General features: G+C 40.9%; 1 protein-coding gene and 2 pseudogenes across 1 annotated transcript; 1 reads left to right on the forward strand and 2 right to left on the reverse strand.

The window, feature by feature from the left end:
* Nucleotides 1–835: 835 nt before the first annotated feature.
* Nucleotides 836–6249, reverse strand: LOC119882443 (vomeronasal type-2 receptor 26-like). Its single transcript, XM_038692486.1, is given in 3 exon segments — nt 836–1526; nt 5528–5720; nt 6162–6249. Coding segments are annotated over 3 exon segments (972 nt in total).
* Nucleotides 6250–7468: 1219 nt separating this feature from the next.
* Nucleotides 7469–13136, forward strand: LOC119882364 (annotated as a pseudogene).
* Nucleotides 13137–13497: 361 nt separating this feature from the next.
* On the reverse strand, nt 13498–17230 carry LOC119882349 (annotated as a pseudogene).
* Nucleotides 17231–18201: the final 971 nt, after the last annotated feature.

Consider the following 18201-nt stretch of genomic DNA (forward strand, 5'->3'; position numbering starts at 1 on the left):
CATTTAGGAAGCATAAGCAATTGTGAATAAGTGTCACCTGTTTTTGTGCAAATGAACATGAACAGGTTCAATGGAGAGGCAACAGCAAGACAACCCCCATAAAGCTAAATGTATTTTTGCATTTTGTTAGTGTCCTTGTCACTACTGGTAGCATGAGGCGGTACCTGCAGCCGATTAAGGATGCACAGGTAGTCCCGCTACTTCAGGATGGCACAACCATACCTGCCATCACAAGAAGGTTTCCTGTGTCTCCCAGCATAGTCTCAAGAACAGGGGTGGACTGGTAATCTGGCATACGAGGCAAATGCCGGCGCACCTGTGGGGCAGGTGTAACATAAATTATTTATTTATTTAACTCTTTATAAAAAATGGGCCAACGACCGGCCCATAAAGACATCGGCCCATTGAGTAATTTTCTACACTGACACTGGGCTGGCCCAATCATATCTCTCACTGGCCCTAACATTTATCGGTGCATCCAACAACGCCTTGTAGCGCCACACACTGTCCAGGAGCTCAGTGATGATCTGATCCAGGACACCTTCCACCGTCTCATCAGGACATGCCCAGACATTGTTGGAAATGCTTACAGGCACATGGGGGCCATACACACTACTGAGTCACATTATGAGTTGAAATGATGAAAGTCATGCAAGATGGTTGTTGTTGTTGTTTGCGCATTGTATACTGAATACCTTGTACACTTTACTAAAGTTACAGTTACAAGTACTAAGTTGTAATGCCACTTTTCAGTTGCAATGCTAAACTGCCTCAATAAATGTGACTACTTTTAAATAACATTAAGTGAATAGAAATCACAAGTATTTTTAAATGGTTAACTTATGAGGTTTTTTTTCCCCATTAGATGCTGTTTTGTATTTCTTTCTGGCTTCAGTAAAATAATGTAACACTTTGGAGCAAACAGTCAGAACAACAAGCCAAAGCTGGAAGCCAGAATGGCAAATGACTCCACTGCATCTGCATACTTCCCAGGGGAGCTGATGTAAGCAGGGATGAATGCCAGCCACACAGCACAGAAGATCAACATGGTAAAATTGATGAACTTGGCCTCGTTGAAGTTGCCCGGCAACTTACGGGCCAGAAAAGCTAGTACAAAGCACAGACAGGCCTGTAGACCAATATATCCTAGAACGCACCAGAATGCGAGGCTGGAGCCCACACTACACTCCAGTATGATCTTTGAGCGTTCATATTGTGTATTTCTGGATGGAAAAGGGGGAGCATCAATGAGCCAGGCAGCGCAGATAACCACCTGAACCAGAGTGCAACTAAAGATAATGAGCCTCTGCTGTTTGGGCCCCAGCCACTTCATGATGTTGTCCCCTGGCCTGGTGGCAGTGAAAGCAGCCAACACCACCAGAGTCTTCCCCAGAATGCAGGAGATGCAAAGTGAAAATGTGATGCTAAAGGTAGTGTGGCGCAGCATGCAGGACCAACGTGTTGGCTCCCCAATGAACACCAGGGAACACAGGAAACACAGGGTCAGTGCAAACAGGATGAAGAAGCTGAGTTCAGAGTTATTCACACGGACAATGACTGTGCTATACCCAAGGAATCATAGGCCAAGAACTCCACCATCTTGGGGATGCAGGCTGTTCTGTCTTTGTTTGACCAGAAGTCCTCAGGACAAAATGTGCACTCTATTGAATCTAAAGGGAAGAAGATAAAAAAAATAGCTCATTTTAAAATATTGAAATATTATCTAGTTGTAATATGATATATTAGATTTGAATGGTTGTGATTTTTATTGTTTGGTTTTAAGCTCACTTGTCTGATTGCTAATTTTGCGTCACATAGTACACAGTCAAAACAACAAACAGGCTCCCCATGACGGACAGCCTTCCGGGACCCTGGAAGACAGCTGGCACTGCACACAGACACTGGCACCTATGGAGCAGATAATGGCTTTCAGCTCTGAAATTATAAAATTATTAGTCAATTAATTGACTAGTCCATTGTCTGAAAAAATATTATTTAGATAATTGTTTAAGCCATTTATTTAGCAAAAACCCAGCATTTGCTGGTTCCACTTCCTCAAATGTGAGGATGTGATGCTGTTCTCTGCTAAACTGAGTAGGATATACGCAACCTGTCTCCTGCTCACTTTGCCTCAGTGGTAGCTTCCGCTCTACCCTCCCTCAACACATTTTCCACACTTGAGGTCAGTGATGCCACACAATCTCTGTGCTCTACACTAAGCTCGTGCCTGGATAGCCTGTGTCCTCTATCCACCAAGCCTGCTCGCCCAAACCAGCCCCACCCGTGGCTAACTGATACCATCCGTGGGCTCTGTACTGATCTCAGAGTGGCTGAAAGAAAATGGCGAAAAACCAAAGACCCCGCCGACCTTAAGGGCTAACAATTGCTCCTATCCTCCTTCTCAACAAGCATCAGTGCTGCCAAAACTGCCTTCTATAATGACAGAATAAGCAGTGCCACTGACTCAAGGAAATTATTTTCCACTTTTAAAGCACTACTAAATCCTCCTCCACCTCCACCACCCACAAACTTGTCTGCTGATACCTTTGCTGCCTTCTTCACAGGCAAAGTGGAGGCTATAACTAGCCAATTCTCTGAAACACTCAAACTCAACCATTGTAGCAGTCCTACTACATCTTTTCCTCTGCCCTCTCAGGTCAGTGGTTGTTCACTCCCCTCATTTACTCCTCTCACAGAGAGCGAAGTATCAGAACTCTTGACCCGTAGCCGTCCAACTACATGCCCACTGGACCCGATTCCTACGAATCTCCTCCAAGCCATATCTCCTACTGTGGTCCCGACAATCACTCGTGATAAATACTTTTCTGGCTTCAGGAACCTTCCCGACCACTTTCAAAAGGGCTTGGGTTACACCCTTGCTCAAAAAGCCCTCACTTGACCCAACTCAAGTTGAGAACTATCAACCAGTGTTGATACTACTATTGAACGGGCAGTATTCAAACAGGTCTCAGAATTCAGAGTGCCCACTCTACTGAAACGGCTCTTCTGTCTGTAACAGAAGCCCTAAGGTCAGCTAAAGCTGCAGCCCAATCCTCGGTTCTTATCCTGCTTGACCTATCAGATGCCTTAGACACAGTCAATCACAGGATCCTGCTATCCGCTCTCTCAGCAATGGGCATCTCGAGTAAAGCACTCCTGTGGTTCGAATCCTACCTCTCGGGGGAATTCTTACAATGTTTTGTGGCAAGGACAATTATCCTCCTCCCACTGCCTCTCCACAGGGATGCCCCAAGGCTCAGTGTTTGGGCCCCTTCTCTTCTCAATTTACACCACCTCACTGGGGCCGATCATTCGCTCGCACGGCTTCTCTTACCACTGCTACGCAGACGACACACAACTCTACCTATCCTTCCCGCCAGTCGATCCCACTGTCTCGGCGCGGATCACGGACTGTGTATCGGGCATATCTGCATGGATGAAGGTTTGCCACCTTAAACTAAACCTCTCTAAGACTGAACTCTTGGTCATTCCAGCCAAGCAATCTATCCACCATAACATCAAACTACAAATTGACTCCGCAACCATCACTCCAACCAAGGTGGTGAGAAACTTGGGTGTCATGATTGATGACCAGCTGTCCTTTTCAGACCATGTTGCTGCTGTCTCTCGGTCATGCCGCTTTGCTCTATACAACATAAGGGTAATCAGGCCCTACCTCACTCAGTACGCCACCCAGCTTCTGGTACAAGCCATGGTTATCTCTCGCATCGACTATTGCAATGCCCACCTAGCAGGTCTTCCAGCTTGTGCGGTGAAACCCTTACAAATGGTTCAGAACGCAGCAGCACGTCTGGTTTTTGATCAGCCCAAAAGGAGTCATGTCACTCCATTATTCAGTGACCTCTAATGGCTTCCCGTGGCCTCCAGAATCAAATCCAAGTCACTAATGCTTGCATACAGAGTGACTACTGGGTCTGCACATATCTACCTAAACTCCATAATACAAACTTACGTTCCTTCTCGGCCGCTACGCTCCTCCAACGAACGCCGCCTGGCTCTGCCATCCCTTCACACAAAGCAATCCCAGTCCCGGCTATTCTCATCTGTGACACCACAATGGTGGAAAGAGCTACCACATGCCATCAGAGCAGGGACGTCCCTCTCTAACTTCAAGAAGCTCTTGAAAACTCATCTCTTCCGAGAACACTTCCTCTTATAACACCTCTAACTCCTAACCTCTAACATGCACTTCCTGTGCTCTTCTTCTTCTATCCCCTACAATGATCTTGTATTGATTGCACTTTTTGTTAACTCTTGCTTCCTTCCTTAGGTGTCTACCCCATTGATGTGATATGTACTGTGAGCTCTTACTAGTATTTATTGCTGCTCTTACTAGTATGTATTGTCAGTTGATCTGTAGTTGATGCTCTGTTGATGCTTGTATGTTGTTCCTCAAATGTAAGTCGCTTTGGATAAAATGAGTAAATGTAAATGTAAATAATCTGTTGGGATGTTTTTATTTTCTGACATTTCCTACAAAAAAATCCTGATTAAACACCATGCACCACCCAGCCATTAAGAAAATAGTGGAGAGGCTTTGCTTTAAAATGTGAATTGAGGACATCTCCTTAAAGGGGCTATATGTAAGTTTTTGATTTTAATAAATCAAATTCTTCTCAAAACTCACTTAGAAATTAACCACACGCCTGTTTTCTCTGTTGCTTGCATCAGCCACTATTCTGCTTTTAATGTGAGGTCTCCCGGTCGGATTCATCTCTGTGCGCGCTCCCGAGCCTCTCTCAGACTACAGCGACAACACGGCAGCTAACAACATGCAGTTCACTAACACCATAAAATTACCAGCTCACAGCAAACACAGGCTCCACATAAGGAGACAACAATAAAGGTTTATGTGCTGAAGCCCATCGGACCAATCAGGTTCAGATGATGTCGAATAAGAACAGAACAAAGTGAGCATTAGTAAAGCTGGAGAAACAGACAAAGTCACATTAGCTTGCGGCCTAATTGTTATAAAGTCTGACACAATCTCATTATAATATCCATTCCAGCTCACAAACCGTTTCATTATCATCCAGTACATTGGGCTGTGCTGACATTGCTGAGCCTCCAGTGACAGATTCACAGATAGTAAAGGTGGTTAACGTTACTGAAAAGCAGACAGGTGTAGCACATCGGCTAAATGGAGTAAATGTACTGTGATCATGTAACGAGCATGGATGTTTTGAATTTAAAGTTAGTCTGAATTGCATCGTTGCATCATTACCAAAGGACATTCTTAATGATTTTGAAATGAGTGATTACACAGCCATAAAACAAAGCATTACCATGTCTTTTATGTATCTATCTCAAACAAAGTGCAAGTCAGTGGAACCCATCACTGTATATAAGGACATTTTCTCACATGTCAGGCTAAATTATCACTGTATTGTATAAATATATAAATAAATATATGTCTTTAAAAGAAGAGTTTCCCAACATGTGTGTTGTATACAGTAAGCAGTAAGTAAAATATAGGACCTTTGATTTTAGTCTTCATTAAACTCACCCGTTGCACTTCACTGGTGGTGGTTTGTAGGTGCAGTTGAGGTCTGGCATCTCCTGGTTATAGTGAAGGGGAAAGATCCCCCCAATAACATAGTCACCCTTGGCAACAAAACCTGGCTGAAAGCTATTTTGAAGCATGCACACTTTGGCTGCAGATGGGGGTGGAGAGGTGAAGCTGGAAACTGGGTTATAAGCTATAGTGATGACACAGACAGTGCAAAGCACAGGTAATAACACAAGAAGAGTCATATTGTTACACACCCCAGCAAGAGAGAGAGAGAAAGCAAGAAATTACCCAGATTATATACAGTATGAGACCTTCATGTTCTTGCATCTTATTAATGACAGAGTGACACTGGATTGGACATCAGCAGCCCCGCCTTATTTATTGTGTTAAGTGTTAAGTGGGTTAATGCAGACTGAATAACAAATAGTAAATTATGTAACAGTACAATTATAATAGAGACAGAATGTCCAACTTAAAAAAACAGGATTCAACTTTATGGTCTTTTTGGAGGCTGCAGTTTGTGGCACTGTTAAATTGTATTGCATTATACAGAGGTGCTTCAAATAATGGTTAGAAAATTTGGGTCAAGCAGGCTGTCCACAAACACACGGGGTTGGTGGTTGGATACCCAGCTCCTCTTGTCCACATATCAAAGTGTCCTTGAGTAAGAGACTCAAACCAAAATTGCTCCCGATCGTCAGAACTGCGCCTTGCATGGTAGCTTGCTGCCCTCATTCACATTTTGAATTGACATTAAACCTGTGTCATTCATAATTACAATATACATGGTCAAACACACATACTTACCGGTACACTAAAGTGGGCAAGCCTCACTCAAGTGGGGAGTGGCTAACGAGAAGTTGGGTGTTTGTAAGTAATACTGAAGTGGAGATTTTAGGCTTATCAGGCACACACCCAAGGTCAGGTCTAACACACAGAGGAGATACACAAGGAAACATACTAAAGTAAGTGGCTGGAATTTTGTTACATGAACAAGACAATCTGGTGACTACACAGAGGGTAACAGGGCATTTATACAAAGAGACAGAGGCCGACAATGAAGCACAGGTGGAACATATTAGATCGGGGCAAATGATCACACACAGGGAGGCAGACAGGGATCAGAGGAGACCTAGAGCCAAACACAAGATGAGATGTGAGACAAAACAGAGGGGAAAATACAAATAACACAACGTGACCTTAACTGCCGGAGCTGGGCATGACAAGGCTCAGAGTATCAGGAAAAACTCATTTTGAGAAAAGTATATAAATATTGTACAATTCTACACATTTTCATTGAAAATGAGTATTTACAGACCCAATATCAAATATAATCCTTAAAAACACCACTATATTAACACATTAAAACTGATATCTGAGTAACGGCATGTCTGAACAGACAGAATTACACACACAAAACACACAGAAACAGACAGAGCCAGATTTCATGCTTAGCTTAAATCCACCTCTGTACATTCACCATTGGTTGCTGGTACAAAGGAAATGGCCACATTTGGATCCAACAGAATTGTACAGGAGTGAGAGAGCTTTCCAACGGTACCGCAGATGATATGGTGCAGACAGCGACAGCGGCAGGAGATGTAGCATTAGAAAGTTAACTTCTACAGGTACACAGAGACATACTGTATTAAAATAAACTGCTGAATGGGTTTTCTTGCATTAGTCTGAAAAATGACATGTTAAGGAAGCAAAGTACCCCAAAATCTCAAAAATACTGTACCTGTGAGCTGCCGATTCCATTGTAAATTAGTGGTGTTGCAAATGGTAGCCGCTGTAGACACTGCTGCTCTTGATAACTGTGTTTTCTTGGGGGAAGAAGAGAAAAACAGTCTGTATGAAGATGGAGATGTTGTTATTGGGGGCTTATTCCCTCTATACTACAGCCCTGTGTCTTCTCTTCCAACATATAACACAAAACCAACAGCTAATATGTATAAGTAGTAAGTTAATATTTTAATGTATTTGATAGTAGTTGGCTTGTGTAGCACAGAGTACATTTCATTTAATTGCATGTGTGTTCAGGGTATTTTAATATACACATATATTTGTGCTGTGTAATGAACTGCTTTTCACCTCTGTACAGCTTCAGCTCTCGTGCCTTGCGCTGGATGCAGACTATGACTTTTGCAATCAAAGAGATCAACCAGCGCAGCGACCTCCTGCCACAGCTCAAGCTGGGTTTCCACATCCGTGACAGCTGTGATGACATACCTGTGTCTCTGAGAGCATCTTTGCTGTTGGTGAACGGCCAGCCAGAGAGTGGCTCCAGAGCCAAGAGTGTGAACAGAGACAGAGAAAGTCCTGAAAGTAACATAAGTTCTAATTTAGGCTGTGCTGCTCTACAAAGGACAGAATCTCCAATAATCATAGGAGACGCTGCCTCTGGCGTGTCTATGGCTCTGCTAAGAAGCCTGGGTTCTTTCCATATCCCCCTGGTGAGACTACTTTGTTGTCTGAGTACTTTTGCTGTCCCAATGTTAATAATATATGCGTGTTTACCATATTGATGATGTGCCATTCAGTTTCAAATCATTGCTGTCTTTTGAAATCTGCTTTTCTTGAAACTGTTCAGAAAGGTAAAAAACATTTTAAATGTCCACATTTTAAAATTAGTATTGTCTCATCTTCCATCTAGCTAAGTAGTTAAGTCACAAGACTCCAAACTCGTCTTTCATTTCAAGTGCAGGGAAAGTTCTGATATTGTGTGGTGAAATTTCCTGCCTGTTCAGCAGCCGTTTGATTGAGCCCAACTGTGCAGAAGGTTAATTATTGTTTTCCATAATAACAGGTGAGTTATTTTGCATCCTGCAGCTGTCTGAGTAACCAAAGGGAGTTCCCCACATTCATGCGAACAATGTCTAGGAATGCCTTCCAAATCAAAGCGCTAGCCCAGCTGGTTAGCTATTTTGGCTGGACCTGGGTGGGAGTCATTGGAGTGGAATCTGATTACGCTCGATTTGCCATCCAGCTCTTCCTGCAGGAGTCTGTGCAGTATGGTGTGTGTTCTGCCTACACTCACTTCTACCCAGTTTCCCTGAGTCAGCAGGCTCTAGATGAGCTTCTGGATGTTATTCAGGTACCTATGGGCCAATTCTAATTCTTCATACATTCAAGGGATAGACAAAATAACACGAAGACTTGCAATAAATACCCGTGGATCGGGGAGAGCGCAATCGGTTTAATTGAAGTTCTTAAAAATGTTTAATTGTATTACATACTAATCATGTCTACATTTCCACTGTTAAGATGGCGTCCTCAAAGGTAATCATAAACATTTCTGGTGAGTCAGAGATGCAGAGTATTCTAAGAGAGATCCAACATCGTAATATAACTGGCCTGCAGTGGATCGCCAGTGAGGCTTGGGCCACTGCTAAATTTGAAGAGTTTGGAGATCTCCTGATGGGAACATTAGGTTTTGCAATCCGGAGAGCTGACGTGATTCCAGGGCTGAAACAACACCTCACTAGTCTATCCTATATTCATGAATCAGCTTTCCTGGCAGAATTTTGGGAAGAAATGTTTAACTGCCAACTGAACAGGTCAGTGAACAGGCACTCTCACGTGGGTCGATAACTTTGACAGACTGCCATGTAAAGGGACAGAGGAGTTACATGATGTTTACTCTCCTTATTCTGGTGTGACACAGCTAAGAGTGTCCTATAATGTCTACAAGGCAGTGTATCTGGTGGCCCATGCCTTGCAAGATATGAGTAACTGCACAGTCGGACTGGGGCCTTTCCTGAATGGCACCTGTGCAGACCCAAAGAATTTTAAACCTTGGCAGGTGAGAGTAACTGCAGGTTAAATATTTTCACTTTAAGTAAAAATAGAAAAAAAGAAATGCACCATAGTTTGTGAAAACAGGTTGTTTGTGTAAACAACCTGTTTTCCTTTCTCTCTCAGGTAATCCACTACATGAAGCGTGCAAATTTTTCTGCACTTGGGGAGATAGTCAACTTTGATCAAAACGGTGACCCCAATGCTTCTTATGATCTCATGAACTGGCAAAGGATGCCTGACAGCTCATTATTTTTGGTTAAATTAGGTTTCTACGACGCCTCCTCACCTTCTGGACGCACCCTGGTCATAAATGGCTCAGTGATTCAGTGGCCTGTTGGGAAGCAAGTGTGTTCCCTACAAATGGGCCTGAGACCATGTTCACCTCTTAGATTGTTAAGCTAATCTGTTTTTATTTGTGTGCAATATGCTTTATTGATAAACAATCAGAAAATTATTATAACCCATTATCTAACCTAAAATTTTAAGTATAATTACCAAGTTAATAGAGGTATGTCTGAATGGGTAGTTGGTCATAAAGAGTGAAAGTGGCCTTTTACAAATGTAATTTATGAATGTAATCATGCAAATGTTTTAATAATGTTTTGCATTGTAGCACAGCTCTAAAGGTTATGACAACAAAAGTCATATTCCAGTTCAAACAATGCAGTAATTACATTTACAAGAAAAAAAATAAACACTTGGCTGATAATTATTACAGGATTGTTACACTTTTACCCCCTCATTATCCTGTAGATAAGATATGATAACAATGGGTAGTTCACGGAATTGTTTTCAGTTTTATTTGTAACACAACTTTTATAGATCACACTGAATTTGGTTTGCATGCTTTTACCTTTTAGTCTCTATCTATAATACAGGCTGCGGAGGCAAGTATTGCATAACAAAGCAGAAAACAGAAAAAATACAAAAGCTGGAATATTGATTGAAGTCATTTTGAGTGGCTGAACTTTGCCTCTCAGGCTTCCCGGTCTGTATGCAGTGACAGCTGTCCACCAGGTTCCCGCATCACCAGGAGAACCCATCTGCTGTTTCAACTGTGTACCCTGTGCTGAGGGACAAGTTAGTAATAAGACTGGTGTGTTGTGTTCTGTCTTTTATGACCCTTTTTCCTGTATTTCCTGCCTTTCTAGTAGCCCTAACTATTGCCAAGAAATCTATTTTACTTAATTGAAAGAATAAAAACCAACTCATTATTCCACAATGGTTGAATCTTTTAACATAACATGTAACATTGGAATAAAGCTCAGCCATTCAAAGAAATCAATCTCAGCAATTCCATGAAACATATTCAAAACTTCTTACATCACTCAAGCTGCCTCTGACTTAGTGCCACAGCAAATTTCAACAAACAACACCTATGTACATTCCCATACTTCTGTATCTTCCGTTTAATTTCTCTCATTGGTAGCAATAATCCTCTGTGCCTCTGCGCTTCTGTTATTATTATTATTATCAATGTCAATCAGTTTCTTGAAAATTTCACTCTTCTTTATCCATTTTTGATTTAGTTTGTTTATCTCAATCATCCATTACATTGACTTGTTTCTACTAATGGTCCCACGAGTATCATTAACGACTCAAGTTTTATTATGCCCAAACTAACTCTATAAAGTTGCTTCCCTTCTACCATACTGTATATATCAGGGGTCACTAATAGTCGGACCGCGGTCCGGATCCGGACCCAGCCTCTGTCCTCTCCGGACTGCCGACCTACAGCAGATTTATTATTTAGACTTACTACCTCGTGACGGAGCATTTCTATTTTCACCCGCGCAGCTTTTCAAGTATTTACTGTACTGGTTTAGTGGACCAGGAAACTCACAGACCAATCGCATCTGCTCCAATCGTTTCATGTGATGCTGCTCAGCCAATCAAATCTGTGCATTCCGATGCTTGTGAGACCAGTGACGTTTCGGAAACACACACGAATTGAGGAGACAAAAGGGAAAAGGGATTTTACATGGCTTTTAATCAAGAATGTACAGATTCTTACATGTACATTCCTCCCACGGGCAGTTCAAAACCAGAATATCTCATAGAACTCCAATGCTAGCTGGCAGGACAGACTAGAGCTCACATTCTCACTGAACAAGAGAAAGTAGGAGTGGTAGCTCTGTAAGAGGGAATGAAAGAGAAGAGGAGGCATTACAGCTGTTCATTTGTTAAGATGTGTTGAACTTCAAGCTACACTTTTTTTTCATTTTTTCTAAAAAAAAGGCACTTACTTAAATTTTGAATTTATTATTAGAGTAGTTATTTTATTTATTTATTATCCCTCCAGTTTGATGTGAAAACTGACTGAAATATTATTTGATTTGACAGTCCGTTGTTGACTCAAAACATATGGTGATACAACTATACGTTATGGTACTGAATGATAACGCAAGTTTTGATGTTCCGGACCTTTGCTTCGGGAAATTTTCTCTAACTGGACCTCTTTGAATTCTAATTGAATACCCCTGATATATATATTTCTTTCTCTCACCCACAAGTAAAGATAACGTGTTTCCTACACCCTAACCTTTTCAGTCTTCATTTCCCATATCTTTCTTATTACGTCCCCACCTCCTTCCTTGGTAACCTCTAATAGATTTAGGTTTGCTTTTTTGTTTTATTTCCTTATAATTTCCTTCTCGCCCATTTTATTTGATTTTATTTAATGTATTATTGTAATTAAAAAAGAAAGTCATTGGTTGGTGATAAGTTTAATAAAGTATCTGGAAAAATAGAAAAAAAACCTGCTTGTCTAAATGTGGGTTCTCTAATTAAATAAGCTCTTTTCTCTCCCCATCTCCAGATTCTTTAGAGTGCTCACGCTGCTCAGAGGACACATGGCCCAATAAAGCCAGAAGTCTCTGCATCCCAAAGATTATTGAGTTCCTGTCATACCATGACTTAATGGGTATTGTGCTGTGTGTTGTATGTATCTTCGGAGCTTGTATCTCCCTCTCATTCCTCATTATATTCTTCACATACAAAGACACACCATTAGTTCGGGCCAACAACATGGAATTAAGCTTCCTTCTCTTAGTGTTTCTTGCTGTCTGTTTCCTTGTGGGCCTGTTGTTCATTGGTGAGCCTTCAGACTGGCTTTGCCGTATCAGGTACCCAGCATTTGGAATTAGTTTTGCCCTCTGCATTTCATGCCTCCTGGCCAAGACAGTAGTGGTCCTAATGGCTTTTAGGTCCACACTGCCAGGAAGTAATGTCATGAAGTGGTTTGGACCCAACCAGCAGAGAGCCAGTGTGCTTTTAGGAACAGCAGTCCAGGTAAGAACACTGTCTATAAGTTAGCTCTATAAATATTTTTTGAGCTGTGTCGATTAAAAATTAACATGATGTTTATCCAAACGCTCAGGTAATAATCTGTCTAATCTGGCTGCTCACCAGTCCACCTCATGCCAACAACAACAGAGATTACCACAATGTTACCATCATCATTGAATGTGTTACTGGTTCAGAGGTTGGCTTCTGGTGTGTTCTTGGATACATCAGCATCTTGGCCTGCATGTGCTTCCTCATGTCTTTTTTTGCCCGGAAGCTACCTGATAATTTTAACGAGGCAAAGTTCATCACCTTCAGCATGCTGACATTCTTTGCAGTGTGGATTACCTTTATCCCAGTTTATGTGAGCACAGCTGGGAAATACACAGTGGCTGTCCATATTTTTACAATTTTAGCCTCAGCTTTTGGTTTCCTTTTTTGCATTTTTGCTCCAAAGTGCTATATGATAATTCTGAAACCGGAAAAAAACAGCAAGAAAAACATGAGGCAAAGATGAAAATGGAAATACATTACATGTGTTGATAAAGATGAATGTATTAGAAAATGATTATTGAAATATTGTTGTAATATAGCTAATTGTTTTCCTCACTTTAAAATGTTTCCTTTATGATGCTACAATTTACCGTAAGTTACAACTAAATAATTAAACATATACACATATAATTTATAAAATGCAATTTGTACATAACATTTTAAATATCAGTATACAAAAAACTTTATTACATAGAACATTAAATAAAGCATCTTACCAATGGTTAAAAGTTATATTTTATGTATTATTCAATGTTTAGTGTGAGTGAGAGAGTAGAGTGTATTATTAACAGTAAATGATAATAGTAAAATACTAAACATCCCAGGAGAGAGATGGGAAGAGTTTTTATTTTTGAGTATGATGAATGCAATTTGCATTTCTACACAATATAGTAATACAGTGTTTCTTTTGTTTGATCACGCAAATGTTAAGGATGAAGGAGAGAACAGCTTCAAAAACATTACTTGTACATAAATTGTGCCGCCAAATATAATCAATTCATATTCTTCTCTCACAACAATGTTTTCTGCAAACAGGTAGAACTTATGTTTACACAGCACTTAAACGCACACAGTGAAAATTATTGCTCATCAAATAGGAACAAAAATTACAGTGATTCAATAAATATCATATTTTCATCCATCCATCCATCGTCAACCTTGCGTACAGGGTTGCGGGGGGCTGGAGCCTATCCCAGCTGGCATCGGGTGAAAGGCGGGGTACACCTTGGACAGGTCGCCAGAAATATCATATTTTATCATTTATAATTGTATTTCTGCACAGTTTTTCCCATGACATGTTTCTTTGTATTTTTCTCTGGCTTGATCAATATTATATAACATTTAGGTGCAAAAATGCTAATGAATAAGCCAAATACTGAAGACAAAATTGCAAAAATTTCCACAGCTACAGTGAACTTTCCAGGAGAGCTTACATATGCTGGAATGAAGGTGATCCAGACAGCACAGAAAATCAGCATGCTAAAAGTGATAAATTTGGCTTCATTAAAGTTATCAGGCAACTTTCTTGCTTGAAATGCCAGGACCAAACATATTATTGCAAGGAACCCTATGTACCCCAGCACTGCATAGAAAGCAGCCTCAGAGCCTGTGTTACATTCTAAAACAATCTTTTTATTACTGTATTTGAAAACCATGTCTGGGAAAGGTGGGTTTAACTTGAGCCACAGCACACATATCACTATCTGAATCAAAGTGCAGGAGCAAACTATGATCCTTTGCTGAGCAGGGCCAAATTTTCCTGCAAATTTGCTGCCAGGAAATGTAGCTTTGAAAGCTGTAACAACAACAATAGTTTTTCCCAAGACACATGAAATACAAAGTGCAAATGTCACACCAAAAGCTGTGTGACGTAGCATGCATGTCCAGACTGTGGGCCTGCCGATGAATGTGAGGGGACAGAGAAAACACAAAACAAGAGAAATCAACAGGAAACAGCTCAGCTCAGAGTTGCTGGCCTTTATTACAGGAGTTTCTCTGTAGCAGATAAAGACCATCATTGTGGCCAGGGATAGGGAGACCCCTAGCAGGGATACAACTGTGATAGCTATTCCCATTGGCTCATGATATGACAGGAACTCAATTGTTTTAGGGATGCACTCATCTTTCCTCTCATTGGACCAGTATTCCTGTGGACAGGGTGCACAGTCAGCTGCACCTGTGAAACATGGACAAAAAGAATCAATTAAAGCAAAAGAAAATTCAATATGTTGTAGTAACTGATAATATTTTTGAAATATATGCAAAGACTCGATAAATGCTATTATATTGGATCATGATCATGTTTGTTTACTATTGCATACATGCTATTGATACCTGTCAAGTTGGCTATAGTTCCTTCAGCACATGGGATGCAGTCAAAACAGCAGGTGGGTTTTCCTTTTATTTGAGCTTTCCTGGTTCCTACTGGACAAATATTAGAGCATACCGATGTTGGAACCTTAGAAGAAAAACGTTAAACAATGTTATAACAGTGCAGCCATATTCAGTAGATTTTATGTTCCAACAGGACACATGATTCAAAGTCTATAAGGTTAATGCATGATAAAAAGTCCTCATGATTACCATTTTCCCTGTCCTCCACACAATATCTCCCTCCTGAATGCTAAGCTTATAATCACTGTTAGCAGCAGAGGCAAAAATGACCCAGTGTGACATGTTGCACCTGCCCATCTATGAGCTGCCAGTTAATAATATCATAAGATGCAGGAGGGTCACCATTGACATCAAAAAACACATCATCCCCAAACTGATTCCTAAAATTCACTCTTTGTAGGTAATCACTGACCTGTGAAAACAAACAGATTAACAGAATAATTTATGTACACATATGTTTATATATATATAATATATTTGTAGACAGTTGGGGATATTGCAGATTTTACTTGCACTATTTCTCACCTCTATGGGCTGAATATCTGATATATTCAAACATGGCCTCACTGTTTTTTTTACAACTGGCTGACAGAATAGCAGCTGATGTAGGGCATGGGCAATGGCATAAACACCTTTGTAGACATTATAGGACACTCTGAGTTGTGTGACATTGAAGAACACATCCTGGGAATTCCTTAATGTCTCATTGCCTGTGCATATTTTATTTGTTCCCTCAGTACCCGTGTGTTCCCCAGGTAAAACAGGTATACAGCCCACCATAATCTCCCAGAAATCCCTCACAAAGGCTGCTCTTGGATCAGTGTAAGGGCTAATGCCCATAAGAAATGCTTTTAGATTTGGAATAGCCATCTTCTGCACAACAAATCCTAGGGCTCCACCAAACGCTTGGTAGATTTCAGGTGTGGAGGGTCGAGTTGCTGTTATCCAGGCCTCACTGGCAATCCACTGAATTCCTGTAATGTTCTGTTTCACAACCTCTTTCATCATAGGGTAAAAGTCACCCTCTGGAGCAAAAGCCAGAATGACTTTGACAGTTGACTGTTTGATCATTTCCACAACATCCAGAATTTTATCCATAGTGTATGTACGCAGAACTGTCCCAACAAATGCAATACAAACCCCAAGCTCTTTAACCTCATCAGTAAAAGCCAGGATCCCATTGCGCCCGTAGTCATTGTCTGACTGTATGACCCCAATCCACTGCCAGCCGAAACGTTTGACCAGAGCTGCCAAAGCTTTTGCCTGGAAGTAGTCGCTGGGGATTGTCCGAAAAAATGTAGGATATTTAGTTCTATCACTCAGGCAGGCGCATGTTGAGAAGTAACTTACCTATAAAAAGAACACCAAAAGATGTCTAAAAACAAATGCTTATAAGCACACAATATAAGAGCATTTCACAATTCACCAATGAAATAAAAAATCTTATTTAATCTCTTACTACTGGCACTTGAAATGGTCCAAGTGTTCCAGCCACAGCTAAAGACTGAGATGATCCTGACTCTGCTATGAGGGCAGATATAGCTGGAGGACAAGGGGAAGTCAATTCAATCTCCTCTGGTCTACTAGCCAGTGTGAGTGCAGCACGTAAAGCATTTGTAGGAGATGCACAAGAGTTAAGGATCTTATAGCCAAGAGATATGTTTGGCAGGATAGCAGAATCTTTGTTGATTTCCTCAATTGCAAATATCATCACTTGGGTCCACCGAAAAGCTCGCAGGTCAAATCTTTAAAGGATTTGGTGATAGAAATAGGTGATAAGATTTTAAAGCTACTGCTGTACATGTACATACAATTGCAAGTTTGTGAGACAAGAGTAGAGAAGCATGTAAGAAGTATTGAAAAGTCAAATATACTAAAACTTACCCTGCACATTTTGCTCCAGGCGGCTTGCTTTTGTACAAAGAAGTGCTACTTATCTCTTTGTTGAAAACTGGGAAAATCCCCCCGATCATTATGTCTCCCTGCTTAAACAAACTTGCCATGTCAAACCTACCAAATAGCTCACAGCCAGAAACTGTGCTCAGGTAGAGAACAAACAGAGATAAGATAATAGATCCATGCAGATCATGCATGTTTGCTAGGCATTTTTTAAAAAGAGATGAGGACACAGCTCTTATAACAACTGTGTCAGGTTGATTTATTTCCCAAAGGGCACAGCAATCTTAGATGGGTACGATTAGTCCAACAGGGAAAGGTTGATCACCATATCTAGGACACACACATCACTTACACAAACACTAGTCAAATGCCAGCTATCTGCTGGGCAGGGTTACATTCCTAAAATCCTTTGGTAATATGCATTGATCTTCATAATGAAGAAATTGTTGTTTGAAAATTTGGATACTTTTACATTTTTGTAAGCTGTTAAATTAGAGCTGGAGTATGGGACTTTTACATATAAATGAATGATTACATTTAAGCACTTGCCAAGCAAGTTCACAAAATGCTGATAAAGCCTATCACTGATGGTGTCTGGGGCAACATTTGGTTTGCTAGTTTAAACAGAGATGACACAACTCTCTTTCTCTACATAGCTCTGGAGCAACTGTTGCAACGGAGTATTCTAAAACAAATGGGAGTATGGCAGGGCTTATGGCAGAAAAACCTAAGAAGTGTCCAGGGAAAGTTTATGATGTTTCAGATAAAAAAGAAACTTTGGGTTTAGAGGAAGGATTACGATCCAAAGCAATCAAAGGTGACACGGATAACCATTTGTGTAGGTTTTCCTTGTTGTGGACCGCTGAGATAAGAGAGGGGACTGAGGAAAGACATGGATGTCATGTTGCTGCTCTTGGACGGGTTGGTATTTGTAAAATATTTGGAGTAGGATATGTAGCTATTACATTTACCTGAATATTGGATTATTGTCTTGGAACTGCCCAATGTCAGTGACTCCAGCCCCCCTCCCCGTGACCCTGTACACAAGAGAAGCGGTTTATGCTGGATGGATGGATGTCTTGGAACTGTGGAAATTGATATGCATTTTTGTAGCATTAGGCATGGGGCTAGCTCAACTGTCAGCATACAACATAAGCACTTTTGGTAGCACTTTATAATAACTACACACTATTAAGCATTAGTTAAGCATTAGTAAATAAGGAATTCATCATTGG

This window comes from Micropterus salmoides, unplaced genomic scaffold (assembly GCF_014851395.1).
Source record: "Micropterus salmoides isolate LMB-PRFRI ecotype aquatic unplaced genomic scaffold, ASM1485139v1 Ms_hic_scaffold_3, whole genome shotgun sequence".
In the NCBI taxonomy this organism is placed as follows: domain Eukaryota; kingdom Metazoa; phylum Chordata; class Actinopteri; order Centrarchiformes; family Centrarchidae; genus Micropterus; species Micropterus salmoides.